We start from the raw sequence: 27,446 nt of genomic DNA, 5'->3' as shown, positions 1-27,446 counted from the left end.
TAATCATTAGTTTCCTAAATTAGACTTACTTCTTCCATGAGCAGGTGGTTATGTATCAGGAATATTCTGTACTGTGCATGTAAAATTAATTAATTCAACATGAATACAAGTTATGTTACTTAAAATGTCAACACAGAATTAACTACAAATAAGTATGCATTGAAAAATACCACATTTACTGTCTTAAAACATAAGATCTGTACTCATAGACTTGCTAACATGTAGTTACAGCTCTGCTGCCTGTTTGAAAGGTGTCATGGATTATATGGGGTAGGAGGGAGCAGAGGTGGGTGCTTTTTCAAATAATTTGGAACTAGGCAGCAGAACTTACAATGAGAAAGAACTGGAGATCAAAGTTGTCTTTAAATAGAGACATTTTAAGACATGAAAAAGTCTTTAGAGAAAGACATTTTCTCTTTATTTGCAGCATTTTTATGCACCAGATGTATTTTATACTGGAATGAATGTAATTTAGTCCCAAACATGTATATAAGGAAAGTGGCAGTTTAGGTGTCACTGCATAGAGGAGCAAAGGTAGGAAACTTAAAAGCAGGACTCTTGTTTTTAAAGGCCAGGTATCATGTTGCCTTTTATTTTAAAAGTGGTAATGGAATTTAGTAATCTAATAATAACAAATTTACTTTGTTCTTTCTCAGATCGGCCGAAAAGTTAATCTAATTTTTCCATTTTAGCAGTGGTTCTTGTTGCTCAGTGCCACTTTCATAACATGCCAACATATCATGTTCAACATGTTTTTGGTTTAGTGAGACTTTGGCTCCTGTTTTCTTCAATATACAGATAAAAAGCCATGCTGAATTTGTTTTCCCCAGATTAAATGTAAATTTGGCCTGGTACCAGGAGCTGAATCTATGTGCAGTCTGTCAACAATCAGCAGGTGACCAAAATAGGAACAAGTCTTAGCATTTTTAAAGAATTTATTCTGAAAACAGATTTAGACAATTTGTTTTAACTCTAAGTATGTATTATACAGAAACTGAAACACTGTATGTGATTGTAGTAAAAGTAGTGGCATGCTAGAACATTAATTACATGTCTGCTGTGCCATTTTGGGTCCTACACACTTGCTTAAGTTTCTGCTCTAGTTTGGAGTGATTTTTTTTCCTCTTGTTTTATTTTCTCATCTACTTAAGAAAAAGGAAAAAGCCTGCCTCAATCTAAATAGTTTTCATCACCTTCTAAATTAAACTTACTTGGAGTACCATGATAAAGAAATCTGGTAGGTCTTCTTTCTCATGGGAAGCTGTATGACGTTTTTGCAGGTTGTGACTATTGTGGGTCACCACTGAACTGCTGTACCACTGCTACACCTAGAGAAAGGGGATAAAGTCTAATTATATGGTTAGAACAACAGAGACTTTGGTTTTTACTGGTACTTATTGGAAAGGCAGAGCCAGTGTTTTCCTTCCTTGTGGAGGAAAAGTGGTTTGGTAGCTCTGACTGCAGAATCACACCTGTACTGACATTTGCAGAGAAGGTTAAAGTGGTTCTGCTCTTGTGTGTAGTTGATATGAAGGTTTAGTGATGATGCAGAATCAAACTTGCTATCTAGATCTTAGATAGATGATTAAGACAGGAACCTCCAAAGAATCCCTGCTGATGGATGTTATGTACTCAGTAAACCTGGTAACATACATTGCATTGAAGTCCACCTGTTTATTTGCTATAGAAGAAAAAGATGTTTCTCTTCTCAGACCTTTGGTTACTGCTGCTATTGCTGCAGCTCTAGGAACTGTAGGAGGGTTTTTCTGCAGCATATGAAATTTGAAGACACTGAGACATTGTGACACATTCTTCTGATCTGTTCTCTAGCTTAGTTGAGTACGTTAGATGGAATTCACCAAGGGGTGATTTATAAGAAAAATGACTCCCATGTACAGTAACTTAGTGTTAAACAGGATCTCATCAGTTTGGGTGGTGAGTACTGCAGGGGGCCATTGCTCTGGGCTGCCAGCCTGCATCTGGAAAGGGTGAAGAGGTGTGAGTAAGAATAGAGTAGTAACTTGTGAGTACTTAACAACTGGACTCTGTGTCCTTCTTCTGCCTATTTTTCATTTTGAACTGTGTTCTCTTCTAGCTGATTCATAGTATATGAATATGCACATCTGTGTGTTGTGGGTTGTGTGTGTTTTTGTGGTTGGGCTTTCTTCTTAAAGGAAGAAGTTCAATTTGTTTCAGTATTACTTCTTGAAATTTAGATAACCTGAGTGACATCCTAAGAGTACCCCATAGTTCTGAGAAATGTAAATGATGGGTTTGGGAATGGAGAACCAAAGGGGAAAAAAAAGATATCAGACAATTGATCCTATCTCCCTGTTTCTCAGAGTTTTTAAGTTGAGTGTGTTAAAGCTATGCTGAGACAATGTCTGTCCCAAAACACCTTCTCTCACATAGTAATGTGGTGAGCCTCACTATGTATTCATTTATGAAGATCCATTTCTAAAATATTTATGGTAGAAACCCACATGTTGAGTTGCTGTTCATGAACATGATATCAAACTACTAAAGAAAAACATCAGCCTGAAAGTATTAGTACACCTCTTGAACTCTTTGTGGGTGACACAGGCTTTACATTCTTTTTTCATCTAACAAATTATTATTATGTAGAAATTACTATTGTGTTTTGGGACTACTGTACATGTCATTTCAATATGTAGTTTGTGTGAATAACTAAGGAAGATGTGTACTGGTCTCTTTAGTTTTTTGTTTGCTCATTTGGTTTTTTTTTTTATTTACTGTTTTAGTCTGCTACTGTTATTTCCATGCCTAAGTGCCTTTGCATATAAGGACTGGCCCATCTTCAGCCATATTTAAGAATGCAGGAGTCAGAAAGATCTTGTCTGTAGAGACTGAGGTTTGTGGAAGAGAAAGAAACCTGGGATAACAGTCAACCTTTTCTGCATCTTCCACAAGATTCTTCTCATTTTAAATTACAACTGCTTTTTGAGATTGTTGGCATATCATAGTGTGGTGGGGTATGTAATCTAAGATTTATTTATTTATTTTTTAACATGAGAACTTTCTGGGAAATAAAATTGAATCAGGATTATTGTCAAAACATTTTCATTGCAGTTTATAGCAATGAAAGCCTGTTTTATACATGTGAAGTGTTCTTTGATGTCCTGTTCTTTTTCTTCAATATGAAAGGAGAGGTGGCATGTTGTTTCTGGTAAGATAAATTTCTTTGACTTAAATAATGTGGTTTATATTAAACTTTATCTCCCATTTATCAATTCATTACTAGTTCTCTAGTTGCTGAAATTGCCTTTGGCATAGCTTCTTTTGAGCTTTGCTGGCCATATACCCATAGTGAATCTGTTTATTTTTCAAAAACCTTTCTTTTGAATAATAGCAAGTTTTAAAAGAACACTTATTTCTAAATATCCTCTGTAGTGTCTGAAATGAGCTTGTCAGGGTCTTGTAACTGTATATAAGGTTCTGAAAGCAAAAGTTAATGACTATGAATTTATACTACTGATTTGGTATGTTCTGATATGTAGATAAAAAGAAATCAGTAAAAAAATATGATTCTTCTGGACATACTACACAAATAATAGATTTGGTGTGAGACATTGCTAGTTTAGATACAGAGTTGTTTGACCTGTGGTATCTTATCTTTCTTTGCTTTTCTCTGCTCTTGGGAAGTATAAATTAAATCTGATTGGTATTCCCCTTTCCTTAGGAAGTGGAGAGTGGACACTCCACCAGCACCTTGGGAGCTTTCCTGTGGCCTAGCAGGGGCCAGCTTCTAGGGGTTATGTACCAAGCTTGAAGGGCAGCAGAATTTCAAATGCAGGATGTGTAGGGCTGCTTTGGCACATTCAGGGTAAATACTGTGCCACTTCAAAGAAGAAAATTAAATCCTTATCTTTTGCTGCTGTTTGTGAACACTTAATGAAAATAAAGGCTATACAGAGTAGGTGTGCTCAACATAGAATGAGATGTGAATAACACTGGGGAAACAGTGTTTTGATAAGAATAGGGAGAGAGTGGTTTTATTTGAAACAACTGTTTGAATTCAGTAAATTCTGAAACTGAACTGTTTAGAGAAGTTTGACACTTTATCATTTGTATAGCTTTAGATCATATGGCACTTTGATTCTGGGTAAGACTTTTTTCAATTGAATGAGGAGAGAGTTCTGTGAAGTTGAGAAAGAAAATGTTTGATAAGAAACAAGAGGGAGGAATTAAACCAAGAATTTGCTGAAAGTGTGTGAAATGGTGAAGCCCAATTCCCAGATTTATGTGGGTTTTTTCTGGCATATGCCAGGTTCTCTGTTTCTGAGCTGGCAATAATGGATCATCCAGAGTGGAAAAGGGGTTGTACAAACTTGCCCCATCAGCTAGGGACATATCTGATAGTGAGCTTCTACTCCATTGACTGGAATTAATTCAGATTTAACTTGCTTTGTAAGGACCTCATTACAAAAGTGAGGTTCTAGAATTAGGAGTCATTTCCTGGCTTTAGGGGCCTGTGTTAAACCAGCACACTAGCCTTGGGAAGTGTGTTCCATTTATCTCAGCTTTGCAAGATGCTTTTTGATCCCTTGTTTCTTTATAAAAGCCTTAAAATTTCCATCCTAATGTCAGGGTTCAGGTATGAAGCTGTGTCCCATCTTTTGAATCCCATTAATAGGGTGTCTGGGAGAGGGAGGAAAAGAGCTGTTCCTGAGCCTTCTTGCACATCATTTGATCCCCATCCCCAGCCTACTTCTAGTGTTTTATTCCCAACAGCTTTACCAAGCTTCATGTACCAGTCTTTTAGTCTTTATTACATTGGTGGCGTTTTACTTTCCTTTCATTTTAAATGGCATGGGGGTTTTTTGTTTGGTTGGTTTGGTTTAGTTCTCTCTATGTGCTTCCTTGATACAGTTAAAAGTTGGAGCAACAGCAAGAATATTAAAGCTTTTTTCAGCTTAGTCCCTATTTAGTATAATTTGAATTTTATTTGTAGGCTCTGCTCTGCATTCATGCTTGTGGCAGAGAGGATTGGGGGGTTAGTAAAGGGATTGATTCTGCAGTTTCAAAATGAAGTAAATGTGCACTCTCCTGACAAAAAGGATGTTCTGCATCCAATTGCACTTTCCCAGTGCCACCTTGTGCCAACATTAGAATTTACTTGGCCAACTATTTGTGAGTTTTCTGCCAAGCTGGGTGTTCAGCTGGATGAGTTTCATGAGTTTACTATGAGACCACACAAGTGCCAGGGCCTGCAGAAGGGAAGTGGCGGAGGCCTGTGCTCAGGTTTAGAGTGAGATGGAGCAAGGGCCTGCACAAAGAGGCTGTTCTTAGGAAAAGGGTGGAAAATAATGCTGCTGAGGTATCTTTGTGGGGCAGCAAAGTTTGAGTGGGAGCTGTTTATAATGTCAATTTGCATATCTAACTTCTTTTATAACATTTATAACATTTTTTGACATTTTATCTCATTATCAGGCATATAAACTCTCAGTATTTTGATTCAGCTTAAAAGCTGATTGTGTTTTTAGTGTGTGATTAGATTGGATCAACTCCAGAAGTCTCTTCATACCTGAATTATTCTATCATTTTCCTTTTTGTTTTAAGCTGTCATTTAAATTAGCTTTCAGTCTCCAATTATGGCTTACAAATGGTAAGAAATCTTTTCTGCATAAAATACACGTATTTGATTAAATATTAAGAAAAGAAATTAAAAAGATGCTGTCTTTAGAAAGGTGTTTTGTTGGATGTAGTGATGACACCTAAAGTTGGATGACACCTTTTGAAGCATTTGGATGCCTGTCAGCTAAGTAGATTGTATTGAAAGTTCTGTGCTGCAAATGTTAAAACACACGATTTTTCAAATGGAACTCCTGTTATATAAATAACCTTTGTAAGACCAACGTTCCCATATAATGAGTCATTGCACAAAGTTTTGTCTGCTACACCCTGATGTGACTACAGAATTTTCCTTAAGACCTGAATATCTGAAATGGGACTAATGGTTTTCAGCTGAAGCAGCCTGGATTTATGTGCCATGAAGTTGTTACTACACTAGAAACATGAAACTAATTTTACTTGGCTGAAAATAACTGTCATATGACAGACAAGAATTGCATTGTCATTTGGCTGTCCTTATCATATAGCAACATGGGTTGAGTTTACATTAGTTCAGTTGCAGCACTTTTACCTGAGAGATTTACATTTGCAGTGTAAATTGCATAACTTTTGGCATCTGTTTATGTGAAAACGTCAGTTGGAGTCTAGTAACAGACTACACTATTGTTTTCATAACCTTTGTTTGCATTCCTTTAGTTAGATACTGGCTCAGTGAATTATCCAAGCGGACTGAAATAGTTTCCTCTGAGAAAAATTTGAAAGATGCAACGCAGAATATAAAATTAAATATATTGACAATCCATCGTGTTGTATTCTGTCATTGTCAGTGCTTAGTGGGAAGATGGGAAGAAGGTGAATGTCTAAGAATGCAGTGCCTGCCTGTTTCATTTCTAAAAGCAAACACAGGCTATGCTGGAGCATGAAGGTAGCTGTAAAACCTTGCTTGCTCAGATTTGAATTAATCATGCAGTGTAATGATCCACAATTCTGCTCTTAAAGTTTGTAGGTGATCTTTTTAAAAATAGCTTGCTAAAAACAAATTAATTGTGTGGAGGAAAACTTTTCAGGGAGAGCTGAAATGGAACTTCACAGCTCAGAGAACTCACAGCTTGCTTTATATCTAAGTATTATTGCTGCTTCTTTGTACTATGTGGTTCTTCATGCCTTATTTCAGATCTGCATAGCTTAATAGAAAAAACCCCATGTGTCTGTGCTTTCTCAGACGCCTTTCTTCACTTAGCATCCTCTGTAGACCAGTGAATAAGTTTACAGCTTCATATCCAAAACCTCCACAAGAGCTCCTGTGATTTGTTTTATTCTGCAGGAAGGAGTGTGAGAAGACATGCTCTGAGCTGTGAGTTTTTGTGCAGACTTACAGGGCAAACTCTCAGGACTTCTTAGTATTTAGGATGTTTGAGCTCTCTGCATGTTTCAAGCTGACTGTTGATGTAATGAATATAATTATACAAATGATTAAAATGAGGAAATGTCTTCTCTTCATTTGTTAGTATTTCCTAATGCAGTAAGCTTGCTGGTCCAGAATTTTGAAAAATTGTAATTTGTTTTGAGGCAAGTCTTCCCTCCTCCCCCAGGCTGTTGATTCATCTTGCTAATTGTTGAACTGGAATGCTAAATTCTCTCTTGTGTGTGGCTAGGAAGTTGCCTTAGTCTAGTAATAAATTTTATGATGCAGACTGAATTTGTATCCTAAAATGTGGTGTTCCTCACTCAATGACTTTCTCCTAAAATACTTGAACTAGAAAAAGAATGCTTTTCCACCCACCCACCCTCTGCCAGTTCAATATCAAATGGCAGCCAGGAAATGATAAGAGAGTGTTTCATGGGGGGAACAGAAAACCAGTCCTCAGTCATCTGACTTGTATGTGTTAAAAGAATATTCCATAGAGATTGATATATTAGATTAAATTGTAGTAATTTCTTGTTCTCTATTTGTTCATGATAATCTTTACATTCGTTTATATATTTGGGCTTTTGAAAGTGTTTGGGTTTTTTTTTTCTTTTAAGGGTGTGCTAGGTATGAGTACAGTGCTGATCTGAATGTGCCTAAACTGTCCATGTGCATTTGATAAAATCACTTATTTCTGTCATGTTCATGTAAGTGTTTATAATGGGAATTAATTTTCTGGTACATTTGGCTATGTATAAAGCTTTAGAAAAAGTTGCATACAATATATGCTTGTTTTCAGATGTCTAATAACAGAAATCATATTTGCCAACAATTGTTTCTCGGGTCCTTTGTGTTTTGAAAGTTTTGCAACTCTAGTTGACATTTCTTTCCCTTGCATCCTATCTTTTGTGTACTCAAGTGAATAACCAAAATGTTACCAATATGTTCTTTTTGTTACTTTTGATTAACCAAAAGAAAAGCTCTAATGATTTTTTTTCTTGTTAGTTCATTAAGATAATCCATTACTCACAGAACCATAGTGACAGCCTGACAGTAGATCTGATTTGGAGGTTGCTTAGTTTACAAATAAAGTTCATTTAAGATTGTGTACTTTAATTTTGCTGTTTGAGAGCTGAGGAATTACAAATATGTTCTTTTATTTCAGTGTTCTGTGATTTGCTTCCAGTGCACACAGGTTGTTACTGTTCTGCCTGCTACCTGCTGCCTTTATGCTGAACTCCTTGGTTTTCTGGCACAGCCAGTGAGGAAGTAAAGTAAAAATTTACTGACAAAGTAAATCTGACAAAGTGCTTGAACCTCTGTTGGGACTGGGAGAGGATCTGCACAGCAGTGTTCTGGATACCATGCAGGAGTGGCAGACAATTGTAGGTGGCAGTTCTTGTTTGGGAATAAGTGTAGACAGGCCCATTGAGGATTAATGGGTAATTTTAGATGATATTAAAACATTTACCAAGGGAAATGGGCAAAAGGAAGACTTGAAGGGGTACTGGAAGGCAGTGTGTATTGGCTGTGGTGGGATACACCTAAACTTTCATCATCATTCACTTTGAGTGAATTTGGTATTTGCAATGTAAAATATTTAGCAGATGTTTTGTAAAACTTTTTTAGTGTAAATGGAGGTATTTGTGCTTGTGGTGAACTCTGCTAGAGGGGTGGAAGTGAATGGAGCTTTAAAGCATTTATCCTTGACTGAAATAAGATTGATTCACATCTCTGTCCTCAGGGAGCAAGCTGGTAAACTGTAGGTTCAGTTTATTGGAGAGCAGTAAATGTATTTACTTGCCAGAGAGAGAAGATTAGTTCATCAGTGTTCCTAAAATTAATGGGGTTTAAGCTCTGACAAATCACTCTGGAATTTCCTTTGCTGTCAAGTTCTGAGTCTTGATTCCCATGTAACACATAAGATTCTAGTTTAGTTTTAACATGTAAGAACTTACAAGGTCACTTGCTTTCTTGCTGGAGACTTGCAGTGCTTGGGGAAATGTTTTTTGTTGTTTTTTTTTTTGTCAACCCCAGTTGTCTGGAGGGTTTTCATTTGTTCTAGTTTTCTTTTCCATTAAAGTTATGAACTCCAGCTCTGCTTTCTGCTACTGTGGTTGTTTGCATTGTCAGCCACATGGAAATAACATTCCTGTCATGTTCCAGTGGAGAAGGCAATGTGTAAGTCAAGATCTTACTTTGTGATCTCCCACTGAGTAAGTAAAATAGAAAAAGTTTTTGACATGAAGCAGTCCAGCTTAGTCAATGACAAGGGATTTGAGATGTCACTAGTTTATAAGAAAGTAACTGTATGAGCTTGTGACAATTGAAATAAATGCATTTCCCAACATAGTTTACAAGTTAATTTCAGTTGTTGTGTTTTAACCCTGGCTGGATGCCAAATGCCCACCAAAGTTGTTCTGTCACTCCCCTCCTCAGCTGGATGGGGAGAAAAGTGCAATGGAAAATTTGAGGGTTGAGATAAGGACAGGGAGAGACATCATTCACCATTACCAATATGGGCAAAACAGACTCGAATTGGAGATTTTTAGCAGTCAAATCAGAGTAGGATAATGAAAAGTAAAACAAATATTAGAAACACCTTCCCCTACCCCTCCCTTCTTCCTGAGCTTCACTTTCTTCCTGATTCACAACCTCCTGCTCCATGGACTGCAGGGGAATCTCAGCTCTGGAGCACTTCTTCCCCTCCTTCTTCACTGACCTTGCTGTCTGCAGAGTTGTTTCTCTCATGTTCTCACTTTTCCCTGGACAGAACTACTTTTGTGAAATATTTTTTTGTTTCTTCTGAAGTAATTATCTGAAGTTATCCCCGAGGTGCTGCAGCAGTTGCTGCTGGGCTCTGCCTTGTCCAGCAGCAGGTGCACTTGGAGCTGGTTGGCATTGGCTCTGTTGGGAGGGAAATAGGGAAATAACTCTGTAGGGAAAGCTGCTGGCAACTTCCCACAGAAGCCACCCCAGTGGCCCTGACTGTCCATCCTCTGAGAATCTTGCCACATACACCCAGTGCAATCTTAAACTGTTCAGTTAAAAGAGAAATCTTTAATGTATTTTTAAAAAATGAGAAGTCTGGCAGCTGAGTATTCATGTTGTAACAGTTTCTCAAATATGTTGAGCAGTCAGGACTGTATCAGATAAGGCAAATCATATATGGCAACAAGGGTTGTGGACCTGACTTCAGCATCCCTTGATGTTGTAAAGAAATAAAATATTTGGTTGTTTTTCTGTTTTGTTTTTTTCCTCAGAGTCTAGTTGTACATGGAAAAGACTTTTTCAAATTCTTGAAAATACTTTTTTGAGTTGGGAAGATATAGTTGCAAATTAGCTGCTATTTATGCAGATCTCTGAAAATAACTATGGCATTTTACTCAAGGGGGTTGATTTCATTTTAACTGTCATCACTGCATTCTTCTAACTCAAGTGATGTCTTTTGCAAGAAAGTTATTACATGTGATTAAAAGCTGAGTACAGATCTAAGACTGCTGAGAATATCTGGTAGCTGTACAGGGATGGGATCCAGGCCTGCAACAGCAAAATGAACAGTAAAACCTGTAAGAGAATCTGTTGCCAGTTAGTACACACGGTCACACTTCCTGTAGCAAACTGAAATTTAGGTCCCATACTTGGGCACCTCTTTCCAGAGATGAAGGTCTGTCCCTGGAACCTGCCTTTGATGAATGGGAAGGGATGAACAGAGCTCTTTGCAGGAGGTCCCTTTTCTCTGTATAATATGAACCTACAATAATGAGGTTAACTAACTACACTGCTGCTTTTTACATGCTTAAATTTATCAAAGAACAATTTGGGCCACAACTGTTAGATTTTAATTAATACATGTAGTAAATATTCTGTGGTAGAATTTCTAAAAAAATTACTAGCATCTGTTACAAAATCTGCTGAGAGTTTCAGAGCTGACAGTGACTTGGCTGCACATACTTTTCTCTGCATGGGCACAAAGATTAACCTGTCCAAGAGAAATTCAGCTGAAGGAAGGCTCTGCTTTGGAGGAGTCAAATAAATTGCATTGCCATGGGCAAGATTTCTTGGAGCTAGATTTTAGACAACTGACTTACTAGGTGGTTGTTGGCAGTTCAGGCAGTTTTCTTAGAATTTACAGAATTATTACTAAGTTGGGTTTTAGCAAATAGGTGTTTGGTTTCCCCTTAGAGCTAGAATATGCTGAACTTCAATTTAAACATACAGGTGCAAATTAGTTGGAGTTTATCTTTATGGTCAGTATACACATCTCCAGAGGACTGTACTGACAATAAGGAAATCTTCAACATATCAGATACATCTCCCCAGAGGCCTTTATTTCTCTTTTATTGATGATAAAGCAGGTGTAGAGTGACTTGTTTATTCTTGAACATATAAAAGAATATTGAGAATTAGAGAAAAGTAATTAATCAGTTGCAATTGCCTACTGATTAACAATATTTGAATCTTAAAAACTGGAAATCATTGAAATTGCTGTGAAACCATATGTAGGTAAAAGGGTGCTGAGATGTAAAATGTTTTTTTCATCTTTCCTTTGTCGTAAACTACAACCTACTTCTAGTGGGTAAGATCTGATTATCACAGTTCCAGCTATGGGCTGTATAAATACACAAAGTGGGACAGTAGATGCAGATTAAAATACAGAAATTGTGAGCTTAAGTATCAGTTATAAACTGCTCAGTCTTAAAAGACTCTTAGATGTGTAATGTTATGATTAATTGGAGGCAGTAACGTGGCACTGCCTACTGCTGTTGTTAATTAAAATGGCATTGATTTATGATGGCTATTTTTGCTGCTAAATGGCAAAGTGGAAGAACACAGTGTGTTTCTAAGAGTTGAGCTAGGAGTAAAGAATATTCAAGAGATCCCCAAATGCTTGGCTTATCTTCAGCATTGATGATAATCAGTAACAGGAGAGGTGACAGTTCCGTGTTGCATTTATAAGAGGGATAATGTATCCAATTCCTCTTTTTTCACTCTTGCTATGTCTCCATCCTGCTGTCAAACACCCAACAATTTCTAATGCTGGAACATTGCTCCTCCTAGGCCAAGGAGATATTGAATCTAAATCACTCAGCTACTTGCTGCCCATGGTTTGTTGGAAGGGCAGAGGCTGCCTTTATGTAAGGGGTGGTTTCTGGTGTGAGTAAAACATCTCCATGCAAGTGGTGCTGCCCATAAGCAGTGGCTGTGTGTGTATAGAAGCAAGGTTATGTCATTCAAGTCAGCACTGCACACTTGACTGGCCATTCTAGAGGTGAACTGATGGCATTATTGAAAACCTTGGGTATAGACTCAAGATAGTAGTTTGTCCACAGTCTGTGCTTCCACTGAAGGGCTGCTTTTGTAAGGGCTTCTGTGAAAATCAGAGTATATTCTCTCAAAAAAACTCAGGAACTCCTCTACAAACATATGCAAATAAAATAAATGAATTTACATTAGAAGCAGAGAAATTTAAATGGAGTGTCATTTAAAGCATATATGGCCAAATGTTAAACTTCCCAAAACACTGGAGAAAGCAGATTCTTTGGTTTCCAGTATTGTTTTAAAAAGAACTTAATTTAGAAATAGGATTTACATTTTTTAGAATTTATGATCACTTACTTTGCTTGCTTTTTTAAGATGGAAAAACTTTGTAACAGAGTCTGAAGAATGTTTTGATGCGGAGCATTGCAAGCGAGATGCGTCAAAAGACTGTATCAGTGATGGTTTGCAGTCCTGACATGAGAGAAGGTGTCTGTGTCTGTAGGCAGCTGGAATCTTAGGAGATGTTTCCTGCAAGCAGGGCCTGGAGGAATTTTGGTAGGGTGAACAGGAGCATTGCAAACTGAAATAATTTTTTGAAATAATTTTTGGACTTGTCATTTCTGTTTAGTGTTTTGTATTTTTGTATTTACTACTGATGTCTTAAAAGATGACACCATCTTGAAACTTCATCAGTGTTTTTCCTTTTTTTCACTCAAAAGATGAAATGGTGGTTTCAAACTCCAGATTTCCTACATATTAGCAGTATTTCTTTTCCCTTGGCTTTCTTGATTTGTAAAGACTTGTGTGGTTGGGGTAAATGACTAAACAAATGTTGCTGTATACACAAGTCCAAGGATCAACAGGACTGACAAATATCCAGGTGTGTTTTAACTAAAATACTAAAACATGTAATACTGTGTTGTTGGAAAAAATGTACAGGCCAGCCTTGGGTGCTCATTTACTCATTTGCTGCAGTTCCACTTGAGGAGCTTTATCTTCCTTTTTGCTAAGTGTGGACTTCAATATGGTGCAGACTGTGATGTGTCTGCCAGGTAGCGTCCATCTGTTTGTGGATGAACAAAAATCTCCTAGTGCTGTGGATGGTCTACTTTGGTATTTCACTTTCTGAAAATTATTGTACAGTTGTAGAGACATTGCAGGCCCAGGAGAATTGCAACTTGCTGCATGTTCCACTGTGCAGATGCTGTATGTGCCAGCCCAGTAACATAAGCACATGAATTTTCCTCAGAGGATGCAGTTTCAGTAGCAGCCTGTCCTTGTGCAGGTTTGAATTAAGTACACTTACTCTGCTTTTTCTAAAATAGCTTCTTGGATAAGAGGTGCTAAGCTCAGTCATGGGATAGATACTCAGCTGGAAGATAGGCTGTCCAAACGTGATTTGTGTGAATTAAAGGCTGTGGGTGCAAATTTAAAAGTCTTCCTATGTCTTTGTAAAATCTTTTCAATAAATAATGAAAGTACTTTTTCTGTTTCAAAGCAAAATTATATTACTGGATGGGGATTTTTGTTTATGTTGAACATTACTCTCTGTCATTGTTGAGGACATTTTTTCCTCTAAAGTACCTTTTGTTAACATATAGACTCAAAATAGTAAGACTGATATTTAAAGATAATAGCTAATTTATCTGGGGAGGCAGTCTGGGTTTTGATTCCACCTTGTAGCTCAAACATGATGTAGCATTCCTTAGTTTAGAAACTTGATTTAGCAGGGAGTGTTTTCAGTGTCTTTCCTTAGCAACCCAGCCTACCAAAACACACCAGAGCTGCCCTTCCTGCTCTGTTCTGAGGAACAGTAGCAAACTCCATGGTTTTAAGGTGGAGTTTATAAACAAAAATAGGATAATGAGTCCTGCAATTGTAGGGGATTGGAATTCAGTGGTCAGAGTATTTTCCAATTACATATTTTGTTGGTCTTGCATTTTCAGTATGATCCTGTATGAGGTTAAGGGCTGCACTTAAACTTTTAAGTATATTTACCTGAGGAGTATTCATTAAATGGAATTGGTTGTGGTTTTTTTTTTTTTGCTTGTTTTCTTTGGTAAGGGCTAAGCATACCTCAAGATAGAAGGAGTGCTGGAGGATGCCAGCAGCTGCTAAGGGTTATAGCCATCCTTTGCAGAAGCTGAGAGGGCATTCAGGGCAGGATAACTCCATAGTACTGTTTTAGTTTGATTTTCCCTTGGACATCACTTCTGATTGCTGTATGAGCTGGCTGTTTGATCTTTCTTAGTGCAGGAGTTGCAATGTAATGTGTTGCCAGTGAAATGGCAGCAGGTCTGTTACAGAACAGTGCTGTACACACTGTTGAGGGGAGCTGATACACAGCCCATTGAGGGGGACAGAATTGTTCTAGAGAGAAGGGAGAACAAATCTTATAAACCTTAAAAAATTCAGCATCTACCTAATTATTAGAAATACTGGGCTTTGTATATGAAGCTGGTATAAGAATTTGGTTAAATGCTGAATGAAAGAACCAGAAGGAGTTGCACATGTAAGTTTGTCATCTGTACCTGGTGCTGTCAGGTTAGCTGGGGCTTCCTTCCCCACCATTTGTCACTGCATTAACTGAGACCCCATTTAAACACTGCAGCCCTTTTTGCTTTCCCTTTAATTGGAATGCTCTGCTTTCTGTTACTTTGTCAGCAGAGTTTTATAGTTTCAGAGAGGGTTAATCACTGATTATTTACAGGTTCCACACAACTCCTGGTCTATTGCTCTGCATTCTTTATACTCTCTGGATTTTACATAGTGGGTTTCTAGTGTTTCAACTAGGAATGAAACAGGGATTTTAAAATGCCTGTTATATCTTGCATGATTTCTTATTATATTTCAAAATTGTTTTAACATCAAGAATAAGCTCTGGCTGGATAGTACTGGATGCAGTGCAGTATGCAGAAGTTAAGCATCTTTGCTGGTGTTGGGTCAGAGTCAGTCAAAACAAGCATTAAGTTTTAACTACTGAGTGTATTCTACAGACTTATTTGACTTCTTAGGATTAACTTCTTAGGTATTCTAGGTTAACCTAGCTTGAATTTTTGTGTCATGATGCTGCATTTTTTTGGATACCACTAAAAAAAATCCAAGTTCTCCATTTTGCTCTTTTGTATTTTCAAATACAAATTTGCAGTTTGCTCATTCCCAACAAATACAAAGCCAATTATACTTGTCACAGTTCACATAGATTTGTTTCAAATGTGTTGTGAATTATAGATTACATTAGAAAGAATAGAAGGTTGGGCTTCATCATGGAGATGTTTCAGGCTAAAGACAGGGAAGAAGATTTAATCTGCCCGAGAAAGAGGAGTCTAGCAGAAGGTGATGATTGCTTCTTAACACTTGCCTTTTCTGAAAGCTGATGCCCGTTTTAGCTCTCACAGAACACCTGCATGGCTCCCTTAGGGAGATGAACTGTGCATCCAGTGAGTGCTGAAGGAATGAGCTCTCCCTGCTGCAGGAATCAGTCTCTGGATCAGAACTGACTGCAGGGTGAGGGAATAGGGCAGGAGGTCAGTGGAGTAAAAGGTGGAGAAACCTTCAGGGTTTTATTGTAGATTCTAGCAACAAGGCTGGCTGGCAATTTGGTGCAGAGCCCAGCACTTCTTTTCACAGCTGTAGACTGTTCAAAGAATAGCAAGTTGTGCTGTGACACTGGTTGTATAAGCTGTTTTAAAAGCTAATGTTTAGCAGTCCAGAGAGGAAAATTTGTCTTCTGTTGACTGTCAAGAGAATAAGACACTCTGGCATGCAGTGGGGTGGGAACATGCCTGGATTCTCAAGGGAACTGAAAATGAATTTGTTATAGAGACTTGAAAGTACAAAAGAGGTCATGTTTTTGAAATGCGATAAATTGAAAATATCGTGCTAATGCTTTAATAATTTTATTTTAAAAACTGAAGGCTTGAATTTCAATGTATTAAGACTTTATTTGTAGAAGGAGAAGAAGAAATTAAATTACTCCTGGGAATACAAGGGTAAAGTCAATAATGTCAAACAAGAGTACTGTGCAAGATTTTTTAAGTGGTAATTTTTGGTGGGTCCTGAGAGCTGTGGTTCATCCTGTGCCTTTTAGCAGTTTAAACATTTAAAATCTGGGTCTTTGCTTTCAGTAATTGCAATGCTTGTGGGAATTTGGAGATGTGCTAATGCAGGCTTATGAAACATTAAATGTTTCATTTTGTAAACCTTGGTTGCACTACTTCTCTGTAACATGGTGTGAGAGCAAGACTTTGGTCAGTATAAATCCAGTTTTTGATATTTTGCTTGTATAGAGCCTTATGCTACTAATTTTTTTTTTAAACTGTGCTTGTCCTGGCCCTCTGTTGGACATCAGCATTTATAAAATACAATTGTTTCTGCTGTAAATGCCTGTTGAGGTGAGATTGGAAAAGGGCATCCTGTTGTCCTATGAGTTCATGTTAGCTTCTAGTCTTCTGAATGAGGAAGTGGTATAGACAAAAACTGTTGTAAATGTGAATAGTAAACAGTCAAAATGTTACACCTAAATTTTTATGTTTCCTCACTTTAAGATGTGCTCAACAGGTGTGGTACATGTGAAAAATGTCTCTTCCTGTGTCTGGTTATGTCTTCTGTCAGAGGTTCTGGGTGTCAGTCCCTCAGAACTGGAAAACATTAAAAGGTTCCTGCAACCTATTCCCCCCATATGCCTTCTACTCCTTTATTATTATTATTATTATTATTACTGTCCTGTCTCACTCCAAACTAAGCACTGAAAACTTGCCTTTGTCCTTTTAGAGATGGAAAGGGAAAAAGAAATGGGAACGTGGCAATCCAGGAAAAATTACAAGATATTAAACTGCAGTGAAAATAAAGCAGTTTGGCTACAGAATTGATGTCATCTCTACATTGAAGCCTGAGTTATGATATATATTACTAATATATGAGAGCTTGAAGATACTTCTGAAATTAGTCTGTGATAGAAGATGAATCTGTGGTAGTGGACTAAAAGCTTCAAGCTTTCTGTTCTGGAAGAGGTAACAGCTGAGCAAAGCAAACCCATGTGGTTCTCTCTGGCAGACATCCTGTGTTGTGTTTAGGGTAGATTCTGCACCCAGATACCAGAGAAAACCATGCCCATGTACTTCCATGTATTTGGAAGGAAACTCTAACCTTTACTGGTGGAGAAGGAGATTTTTGTTTCATGTTGTTTGTGAGGAGATTAGGCCTGAATGCTTCTGGAAGTTAAAGATGATCGGTTTTTAGTTTCTAGACTGAAGCTCTTGCCTCAGTTGGGGCTGCAGAGGCTGAGTGTCAGGCTAGAAGCAGGATTTTCCAGTTCCCTTCCTAGCAGACTTCTGTCATTCTTCCAGAGCAGCTGCTTCTAATGCCTATCCCGGAGGATTTTGTTAGAGCAAGCTGCTGCTAAGTAGGAGGTCTCTGGGTAACTTTCTATTATGGCATGCTTGCTCCATCTCTGCAAAAATAGCAGCACTTAGGCAAATTGTATCTAGTTTTGGTATTGGTGAGTTAAATTGCTGAAAAGTTATGCAGCTTTTGACAAGTCACACTGCCACTGTGAGAGAAGCATATTTAATAGATGTTGAAGTGAAAGATGTGCATGAAAAAATGAAACTGCTGTGCTTTGAAATGGCTCAGCATCCTTCACTTCTGAATTGCAGCACTTAGTTCTGGGCTGCTTTTTCAGTCATATCAGAGCTCTGGAGCCTCCTTTTAGGCAGGGTTCATCTTTTTCAAATACAGCATTATTTTGCATTTCCAAAGACATTATTTGCTGTAGAAACTGGGGAGAATATCCAGGTGAGAATATTCTGGTGGTGTTGCAGGGCTGCATAAGGATGGATTCTGAATCCTCAGCTGCCAAAACTATAAGCTGATTAGGCTTTTGATGGGCTGCTAGCAAAAATTGGAGGATTGTTGATTTTCTAAATGCTGTTCTAATGAATTCTGCAATAAGCAGGAAAACAGAGGGACAACTCTCTCAATTACAGTCCTGTATATGTATTTAATATATAATATATTTTAAAAAAATCTTAGCAAAGTATCATGATTGTATTATTAAAATGAGAAATACAGATACATTTCTGGTTATTGGTAAAATGTAAAAAAGGCATTTTATCCTTTGAATTAATGGCATGCTTTAATTTTAGCCCAGCAGAAAGGTTGGATATGGGATCCCTCTGTGGAGTTTGGGCTCTAGTGAGGTTCAAAGGGTGTGTGTATGGGCAGTGGTGTCTCTTGGCAGTGATTTGGGAGGGTCTGGTTTATGCTGGTTTAGCCTGACTTTACAAGACACAGCCTATGTGCTGCTAGTTGCTTTCCTTGTCCCCCAGATATGGTACTTATGAATATATATTAAGAAATAATGTCCCTCAGGCCATACCAGGATGCTGAAATGTCCTGTGTATGTGAACTGCTGTTTATTCCAGGTTTGAACTACTCTGTACCTTAGGCTTTTCTTTGGACCTTTAAGAAAGGGATGAGGAACAGAGGTAACAAGGAAGGTTGTAAGGAAATTAAAATTTCTATACCTTACAAAGAATGTCAGTTTTATTACTTGAGGTGTATGAATTCTATTGTAGTAGCTTTCCTGTGTTACCATTGAACCCTGGAGGTGTTGAAAAGCTGCTTGTTTCAATTTCTCCAAGCACCAGCTTGTTTTGTCTTTAATTGCTATGTTGTTGAAGAAATTACTTTCCACCCTACTGCTCACAGTGACTGAAACAGCTCAGGGTAGGGGGGAATACAGAGATCTCCCTGGAAAACTCGTGCTGAACAGCTGTCTGTAACTTGCTGTGGCACCTCACAGGACTTGAACTGATAGAGGCAGCTCACGTGGGGTGGCAGTGTTTGTGCTGGTAGAGTGTTTTGGGAACATGTGGTGGGGTACCAAGCATGTGTTTCTAAAGCCACTCTTGTCTTATAGGTGCAAATCTGATTCAAAGGCCATGTAATTGCTTCTTTCATAAAGGTTTATTTTGTTTTCCAATGTGTTGTCCAAGCACTTAAATGGCTTATGTTCCACTTTATAAATAAATATAGTCCTTAACCTTGCTTGGTATTACAGCTGTTTCTTTCATTTAAGTATGTTTCTACTTTTTCCACTATTTCCATTTTACTTTGAGGTTTTATCATGATCGTAGAGGCAAAAATTTTAAGGTCCTTTCCCACCTCCTTTATATCTTACTCAGTGTGTGTACTCTCTGTGTGGAGGGGAGTAGTTTTATTTTTTCCTCTACCCTTAATTTTCTTTTGTTTGATTTTTTTAAAAACTTTTTTTCTTTGTTTGTTTGTATGGGCCATTATTGTCAAAACCTGTGCTGCTTATTTTGCAACACTTTTAGGTTACTTGATACTGATTTATGTGGGTCTTTCTAACTAGTATTCTGTGAAGTGTCCTATGGACATAAATAGTGTGTTTGACAAAACTGATTTTCTATACTCAGTCTGCTTCTGGACCTTGCAGATGTTTCTGTTGAAAGATGAGGCACATGCAGCTCATCTGTAATGATTCTCAGGGAAACTGATTTGAGAGTCCTGGCTTAATTCTCAAACTGCAAACACACCACATTTGTGGTCCTGAGCATGAATTTTGCTGTGCAAAGGCTGATTATTTTAATGTATTTAAAATTGCAACCACAAAATCCATCCCAAGGCATGCTAAACAGAAACTTAATCAGATTAGCAGAAGTAATGGGAATAACAGTTGATTGTTGGTTTAGTAACAAGGGCCTGCAGGATTTCTAAGGAACCCTCACTATTAGCATTTAACCTTTCCTTTCAGAAATACTGCATCCTGCAGTTCTGCAACAGTAAATATTTTGTGGGATTTCCTTAGAGGAGGAGAGAGCCAGGGTATTTCTGGTATTGATAGAGGCTGGGAGAATTGCTCAGCCAACCCCAGAGGTGAATTCCTGCAGTTGCAGAGCCTGGCTGCTGTGCTTTCCCTCCCAGCTCCCCCATCTTCAGCTCCTCCCTGCAGCCTGGCTGTGAGGAGAGGCCTCTTCAGGCTGTGCCAAGTGGCAAAAGTGGAAGGGAACCAATAATTCACCTATTGCTGCTCCTTGTTGCTTCAGAGACTGAGAGGGGATTGCTGGCTGGAATACATGGGATTAAGCTATTAGCCCTGCTGAGCTCTGTTTTACCTAAAATGTCCTTAGGCCAGCCTGCTTTACCAACCAGAAAACACTGGAGTGAATAGCTGTTAAATTGAGCTTGAATATCACTATATGACACCATTTATTCTAGCCATGCTGGCCTTCTCCTGTTAGTAACTTTCTCTGGCCTTTTTGAGTTACAAGTGCAGTGAGTTTAGACAAACTGTCAGCTATAATTCAAAGGAAAATTTAATTTTAGTGTGTTTTGGTTTTTTGCCACACCACTGGCTTTAGGCTTAATGGTTAAATAACTGCTTATGCTGTACATTCAGAAGGTTTTAGAGCACCTAATTTAGGCTTCTGTCCTGAATTTCCTTCAGTGGTATGGTCTCTCCCTACCCACAGATTATGTATGAAGAGACTATGAAAATTTACTGTGATACCCTCATACATTTTTACATTTAAACTAGACAAATATACTTTTGTTAGAGAGGAGGATGGAGGATTTATATATGTAATTTTAGCTTTCCAAAGTAAGCAGAAGGGCTCAGTATAGAAGTTATATTTGTGAAACAGCTGGAAAAGTGCTCAAGAATATTTTGCTGCTTTGTAACTATATAAAGAAACTTGATTATATTGTGTGACCTTAAAGTGGCTGGTATAGTTTCTTTAAGATTTACATCTGGAGCAACAAATAATCAGTGCAAAGGGAAGGAACTAAGCTTAAGTTAAGTAATGCTGACTCAGATAAGTATCTGTTAAGCATAGCTATGATAGTACATTGGTTTTTATGTAGAATATTCTACAGTGTGTGGAAGTGCCTCATCAGGATTGTTGAGTGCAACTCCTGGCCCTATGGAGAGCACCCCAAGAATCACACCATGTGCCTGAGAGCATTGGAATTCTTACCTTTCATCTTTGAATGTAAAATGGAAGAAACCCAAAATTTTGGGGGTTTTTTGGGGGGCTTTTTATTTGTTGTTGTTTTTCTGGTTTTTTGGGGTTTTTTTCTTTAAATCTAATCTGTTTTTATTGCTTCTATTTCTTCTATTGCTGTAGTACACAATTCATGAAAAGTGGTTGGTTTGTAGCAAATTAAGTTTTCAGTTTTTGGAATGCTCTGGTCAATACCTGTAGATTTGTACTTTCAGTGTAGATGTTATGTAGATAATATTTAGGGCCTATGTGTTATTCATAATCATAAAATAAATGTTAAATTTAACTAGGGTTGTTTCATAAATACCTTTAAGGATGGAGAAAACTTTCAAAGATAATTTTTAAAAGAAAAATGTTTTACAATGAGGGTATCAGCGAATAGTAACAGCTATTATGCAATTTATGTTTTAAAGTAGATTATTAGTACCTGTGACTTGTGTTGAGAGCAATTCAACATTACTTACAGAAGGGTGATGTCATGTCCTTCCTTCTGAATTTCTTGTCAATGCTTGCTTTTAGGGACATTTATGTAGATAAGTGTAAAGTGTAGCTTCCTTTATGTGAATGAAAAATTATATTTAAGGCATTTATGTTATTATTTGCACTTTGATCCTCATTTCATGTTATTTGCTGATTGCTATTTGACTCTTCAAAATTTCCCACCAATCCTTAGTTCATGGCATTTGAATGTAATAGTTATTATTCTGTGTCTAGCTTTTTTCCTTGGAAAGATGCAGATGCTGGTCTGGCCAGAAAACTGAGTCAATTTAGCCAGTATGAAGAGAGTTTAAAAAATAAAATAATAAGAAATGTTTCTGCTGTTTTTACTGCTATTGTAAGTGGTTTTCTTTTGTCCCTTTTTTCTTTTATTGTCTTCCAGGACAATAGAACTGCATTCCTTGGGCTCTTTCTGGTGTTTTATTGATCATTACAAAAAATGCTGTGTTCTGAATTGAGTTTTCAGAAGTGCAGGATCAGAAATAGAAAGTAAATGTGAAAGTTATTTAGAGCTAAGCACAAGCAGTTGTATGAGAAAGCCAGATAGTGTCTTTTTAATGTGCAGAAATGCATCTTTTGAGCACTTCCAAATATTTTCCAAGAAAACCTTTAATAATAGAACTTTCCTGGAACATGTAATATTGTGATGTTTTTGGTGTTGAACGTGGTCATTGGGGCATTTCTTGTAACAGTTCTCTCTTGTTATACTTTGCTTTGAATAATGAATTGCCACACCAAGTGGTTGAAATGACACTGCTTGCCAAACCTGCATGAGTAATTTACTAACAGAAGCCAGGAGGAAAATGCTTTTAGTCATTAACTGTCTTTGCTGAAATCTTGACTTCTGTCTCTTTCTGTTGTGCTTGTCAATAGATTTTTATACTAGAATTAACAGACTTTGCACATCACTTGGTCTGATTCTTGCTCTGGTCATAAAAATGTTTGTGCAGTTGCTTCAATGTTCTTGTGTTAGTCCTGACTGATCCAACTTCTATCCCTCAGGCTTTTTCCTGTTGTCTATGCATAGGATTGTATTTGAAGGCAAAAAATCTTAAAGCAAAAAATAATTTTGCCACTAGTATTGCAGTCTTATATAGCAGGCTGAAAATATATGGGATTAGTAGATGGATAAATTTTTAATTCTTTGTTTTCAGACAGCCTGGGTTTGGAGCATCTAAAGATTAGGCAAAGCCCAGCTTTTGATTCAAGGTTGGCTTGACTGAAAATTTCAGAGTCTTGAAAATATAAGATTCTCTGCTCTCTGAGTGTCAGAATGAACCAAACTCAACTAAGTTAAAATTGGAGTGAGCAAGCAGAAAAGCAAGAATGGAAAAGGGATGAGAAACAGGAATAGAAAACATTGTATTATTTGTTGCCTATTATCACATGCAACTGCAGGTGTAAACTAGGCTTACATAATTGAGGAGCAGGCTTAGTGCCAACTCATGTAACTGTAGGAGCATGAGAGGTGTGGCACACCAAAGGACAAGTAATTATTAAATCTGTGGAAATATTAAGAGCCATGTCCTGTTAAGCAAGGTCTTAATGAAGACTGAAGAGTAGATAAAATAAAAAATTAATAAATTAGCATATATGGGTAGATTTGAGTATCTGTGGCTTCTTTTTTGTTTCCCAACCTATCTCAAGTGTTTCTGCACAATTTGGGACTGAATGTGAAGACTGCTTGATAGGTGCAAGAGAGATACTTCCTCTTCTCCTCATTGCACAGAGGTGTACTGGATGTCAGCTGTGTGCACGGTGCAGGGGATGTGGCCTGTGCCTTCAGAAGTTTGGACTCTGAATCTGGGAAGTTGGATCACCCGTTGGAGGAAGGTGAATTTCATCTGGGCTGAGGTTATATTTAGAGCAGGAAGCCTCTCTCAAGTCTAGTGTGTCTTTTCTGTTGAATGTCAACTGGATACTTGTACAGAAGACTAAAAATGAATCGTGAACATGACAACTGTTATATCTTGCATTACTCACAGCAGACAGGTTTGCTTTTGGTATTTCCATGAATTTTCTTTTCCTTTCCTCATCTGTGTCTTTAATTTGTTGATTCTATTTATCTTATTTTGTTGCTGTTCATTGCAATGCCTCATAGAATTCAGGAAAGGACCTCTAAGATCATCAAGTCCAACTGTTAATCTGATAACTGCCAGATCTACCACTAAACTCTGACTCTAAATGCCACATCTGCAATACATCTAGCACTGGTGACTCTACCACTTCCTTAGGCAGCCTGTTCCAATGCTTAACAACTCTTTCAGTGAAAAAAAATTCTTATATGCATTCTAAACCTCGCTGGTGCACCTTGAGGCTATTTCCTCTTATCCTCTCTCTTTTTCACATGGGAGAAGAGAGCGGCTCTCATCTGGCTGCAACCTACAAGGGAACAATAAGGTCTCCTCTGAGTTTCCTTTTCTCCAGGCTAAGCAACCCCAGCTCCATCAAGTGCTCCAGCTAAGCCTTGTGCTCCAGACCCTTCTGCAGCTCCACTGCCCTTCTCTGGACATGCTTCAGCCCCTCAATGTCCTTCTGGAATTGAGGGGCCCACAGCTGAACACAGGATGCCAGGTGCAGCCTCACCAGTGCCCAGGACAGGGGGACAATCAGTGCCCTGGTCCTGCTGGCCACACCATTTCAGATACAGGCCAGGATGCCATTGGCCACCTGGGCACACCTGGCTCATGTTCAGCTGCTGTCAACCAGCACCCCCAGGACCTTTCCCCAGGGCCACTTTCCAGCCACTCTGTCCCCAGCCTGTAGCACTGCCTGGGGTTGTTGTGACCCAAATGCAGGACCCAGCACTTGGCCTTGTTGAACCTCATACCACTGGCCTTGGTCCATCAAGGACTGTCCAGATCCCTCTGCAGACCCTTCCTGCCCTCCAGCACATCAACACTCTCACCCAACTTGGTGTCACCTGCAAATCTACTGAGGGTGCTGTCCCTGCCTTCACACAGATCAATGATAATGACAGTAAACAGGAGTGTCCCCAACATTGAGCCCTGTGGAACAGACTTGTGACTGGCCAGCGTTACAACCACGGGTGTAGCTCCATTGCCCCGACTCTCTCTGGGCCTGGCCATCCAGCCAGTTTTTTGCCCAGCTGATTTACACTGGTCCAAACCATGAGCAGCCAGTTTCTGCAGGAGAATGCTGTGGGAAAACATGTCAGGCCTCACTGAAGTCTGGGTCAGCACATTGACAGCCTTTCCCTCATCCACTCATTCATGCTGTGATAACAGGAGATCAGCTCCATGGCCTTTGCTGGCACCAAGGTCAGAGTGACTGGCCTGTAGTTCCCCAGGCCCTTGTGGATGGGGTTGCATTTGCTGACCTCCAGTCACCTGGGACCTCCCCAGTTAGTCAGGACTGCTGGTAAATGATGGGGAAGTGGCTCTGGGAGCTCTCCTGCCAGCTGCCCCAGTACCACTGGGTGGATCCCTTCCAGGCACAGAGACTTGCACTGGTCTGAGTGGTGTAGCAGGCTGCTGACCGTGTCCTCTTGGGTTACTTGGGTGTCCCCTCTGTGGAACAGCTCTGTGAAACTGAACATCACTGATCTCTCCTTCCTAAATCAGAATGAAACCTGTTGATCCAACATCATGTGCAAGTCATTACTGAGAATTGGTGTTTTTCTGTTTGCAGATTCAGAAGGCAAATATTTTAAAGGAAAGATCAAGATATTATTTATTAGTGTTGGGGTTAACAGTGTTCATTCTTTCTGTTTCTTTAACTTTTTTACCATTGAGAGCAACATGAGAACCCTGCAAGACAAAAACTGAGTGTAAACTCTGTTCAGCAGTAAGTTCATATACATACTTGTAACTGCTGGTGTTGCAAAAGTAAAAAAAAAAAATTAAGTATTTCTTGTTTTCAAAAAGTGGACACCATCCCCAACCCTCTTAAATACAGATTATGACATTCTACCCACCATAATTTTCTAGGAAATTAATTCTAAGTAAATAAAATAACCTGGTTCTTAAATTGTTCCATCTGCTGTTTATAAGTCTATTATTTTAACTTTAGTAAAATAAATGATGTTGAATATTTTTTCTCAGTCAAACAGATCACTGGACACTTTCACACAACTTGTAAAGCTTTTGAGAGATGTTAAATACTTGAAAAAGATGCTGAGAGCCTTTCTTGACAGTGGAAGACAGCAGCATTTGTAATTCTTCAAGAATCTGTAGGAACATGGGGATTACTTTTGTTATTGACCTGGGATTGTTGAAAAAGAAACAGAGTGGAGAGATAACTCTGACACAGTTGATTATGCTGCTGATGGGCAGCACAGGAAAAACTACATAGCAAAAGTTTGGGGGTCTAGATGAAATTAAGGACTGCTCTGAGGGCGGATTGAGTGTATGAAGAATATGTTAGTGCTGATTGTTAATGCAAGAAGTGAACAAAAACTGAAAGAAGTCATTAATGGGGCTTGCTTTCAAATTCATCTTTTTGAAAATACAGTTTAAAGAGTAGGTCTTTCAGTGCCTGTTCACATCTGGGATATGCATAATAAAAATAACTGCTGTTGAAGCCGTGGTGCAATCTGTTATGCTCTGAAGAGATTAAGACTTGGCAGTTCAGTGGAGACACTGCTTCACAAAAGTCACCATATGTAGGTCACGGTTTTTTAGTGTGTTCAAAGGCTCTTTGTGTTTGGGAGGTGTGATCTGCATCTTGTTCTACAGCCTGAGAGTTTCTAAGGAAATTCTTGTTAGCTCTGCTTCTTCAGGGGTTTATTTTTGTTTGGAGGGGATTTTTGGTTGGTTTTTTTTTTTTGGTGTGTGTGTTTGTAAAAGGTAAAGCTACTACTTGTGCTCTCTTGTGTCTGGAAAACTGTGTCTGTTCATCCAGCATTTAGTTGATGTTTTCCTATTGCCACGGGTACTTTTCTGCCCTGTATATAAACTGTCACTCTGACTGGTTTCTGCAGTTGTTTAAAGAAACCAATCACTAGAAATGTCTTTCAAAGGGCTTTTGGCCGAACTTAAATCCATATTCCTGAACTTCAACTTCACTGATTAAATATTTATAGCCATGATTTATTGACCTTGAAGAAGATTTGGCATGAATGAAAGGAAGTGGAAGTGCAGGTGGGACTCTGGCAGTCGCGAGTGTCCTGTTAATATTGGTTGACACCAGCTGGGTTGGCTGTGCTTGTTTTTTAGTTTGTCCATGGTGTTACAGCAGTACTTTGTTCCAGGTGCTACTACCAGAAACAAGTCCAAGCATATATTTATGTAGTTTAGAAATGAGTTTGTGTTTTAATTTGCTCGTGTTTTAATTTTCTTGTCAGGAGTGTTGACTGCTCAATATGTTGTCCACTGTCTAGGGAGATCCCTAAGCTTTCTGGTATTATAAATGACTGGACACAATTAACTAAAAAGTGTTTTTTTATTTGTATTAATTTGTGTTTTGTATTTGTTTTGGGTTTTTTAGGTGCATTTTCCAGACACAGAGAGAGCAGAATGGCTCAACAAGGTAAGGACATTGCTCCCAAATGGGAAGGGGCAGGAGGGAAGGTGGAGATTAAAATAAAAGGTGAGGCAAGAGTCTGAGAACAGAGCAGTTTTAACTTCATGCTTTATACACTTGAAGTCTCTGATTGTTGATCCAGTTAGTCACAAGAAAGATTAAATTTAGTTTCA

At 38.4% G+C, this 27,446-nt stretch overlaps 1 protein-coding gene across 3 annotated transcripts in view; it reads left to right on the top strand.

Annotated features, from left to right (window-relative positions):
- The window catches only part of ESYT2 (extended synaptotagmin 2), an 80,711-nt gene that overhangs the window by 3,209 nt on the left and 50,056 nt on the right, over positions 1-27,446 (top strand). For all 3 annotated transcript variants that reach the window (XM_077192067.1, XM_054642083.2, XM_054642091.2), the window contains exon 2: positions 27,238-27,279. In XM_077192067.1, the coding sequence (XP_077048182.1) occupies positions 27,238-27,279 (42 nt within the window). The remainder of the gene's footprint in view (positions 1-27,237; positions 27,280-27,446) is intronic.

The sequence above is a fragment of the Agelaius phoeniceus genome, chromosome 1, assembly GCF_051311805.1.
Source record: "Agelaius phoeniceus isolate bAgePho1 chromosome 1, bAgePho1.hap1, whole genome shotgun sequence".
Classification (NCBI taxonomy): Eukaryota; Metazoa; Chordata; class Aves; order Passeriformes; family Icteridae; genus Agelaius; species Agelaius phoeniceus.
Note: the sequence above shows the minus strand (reverse complement) of the source record. Positions and strands in the feature narration are given on the sequence as shown.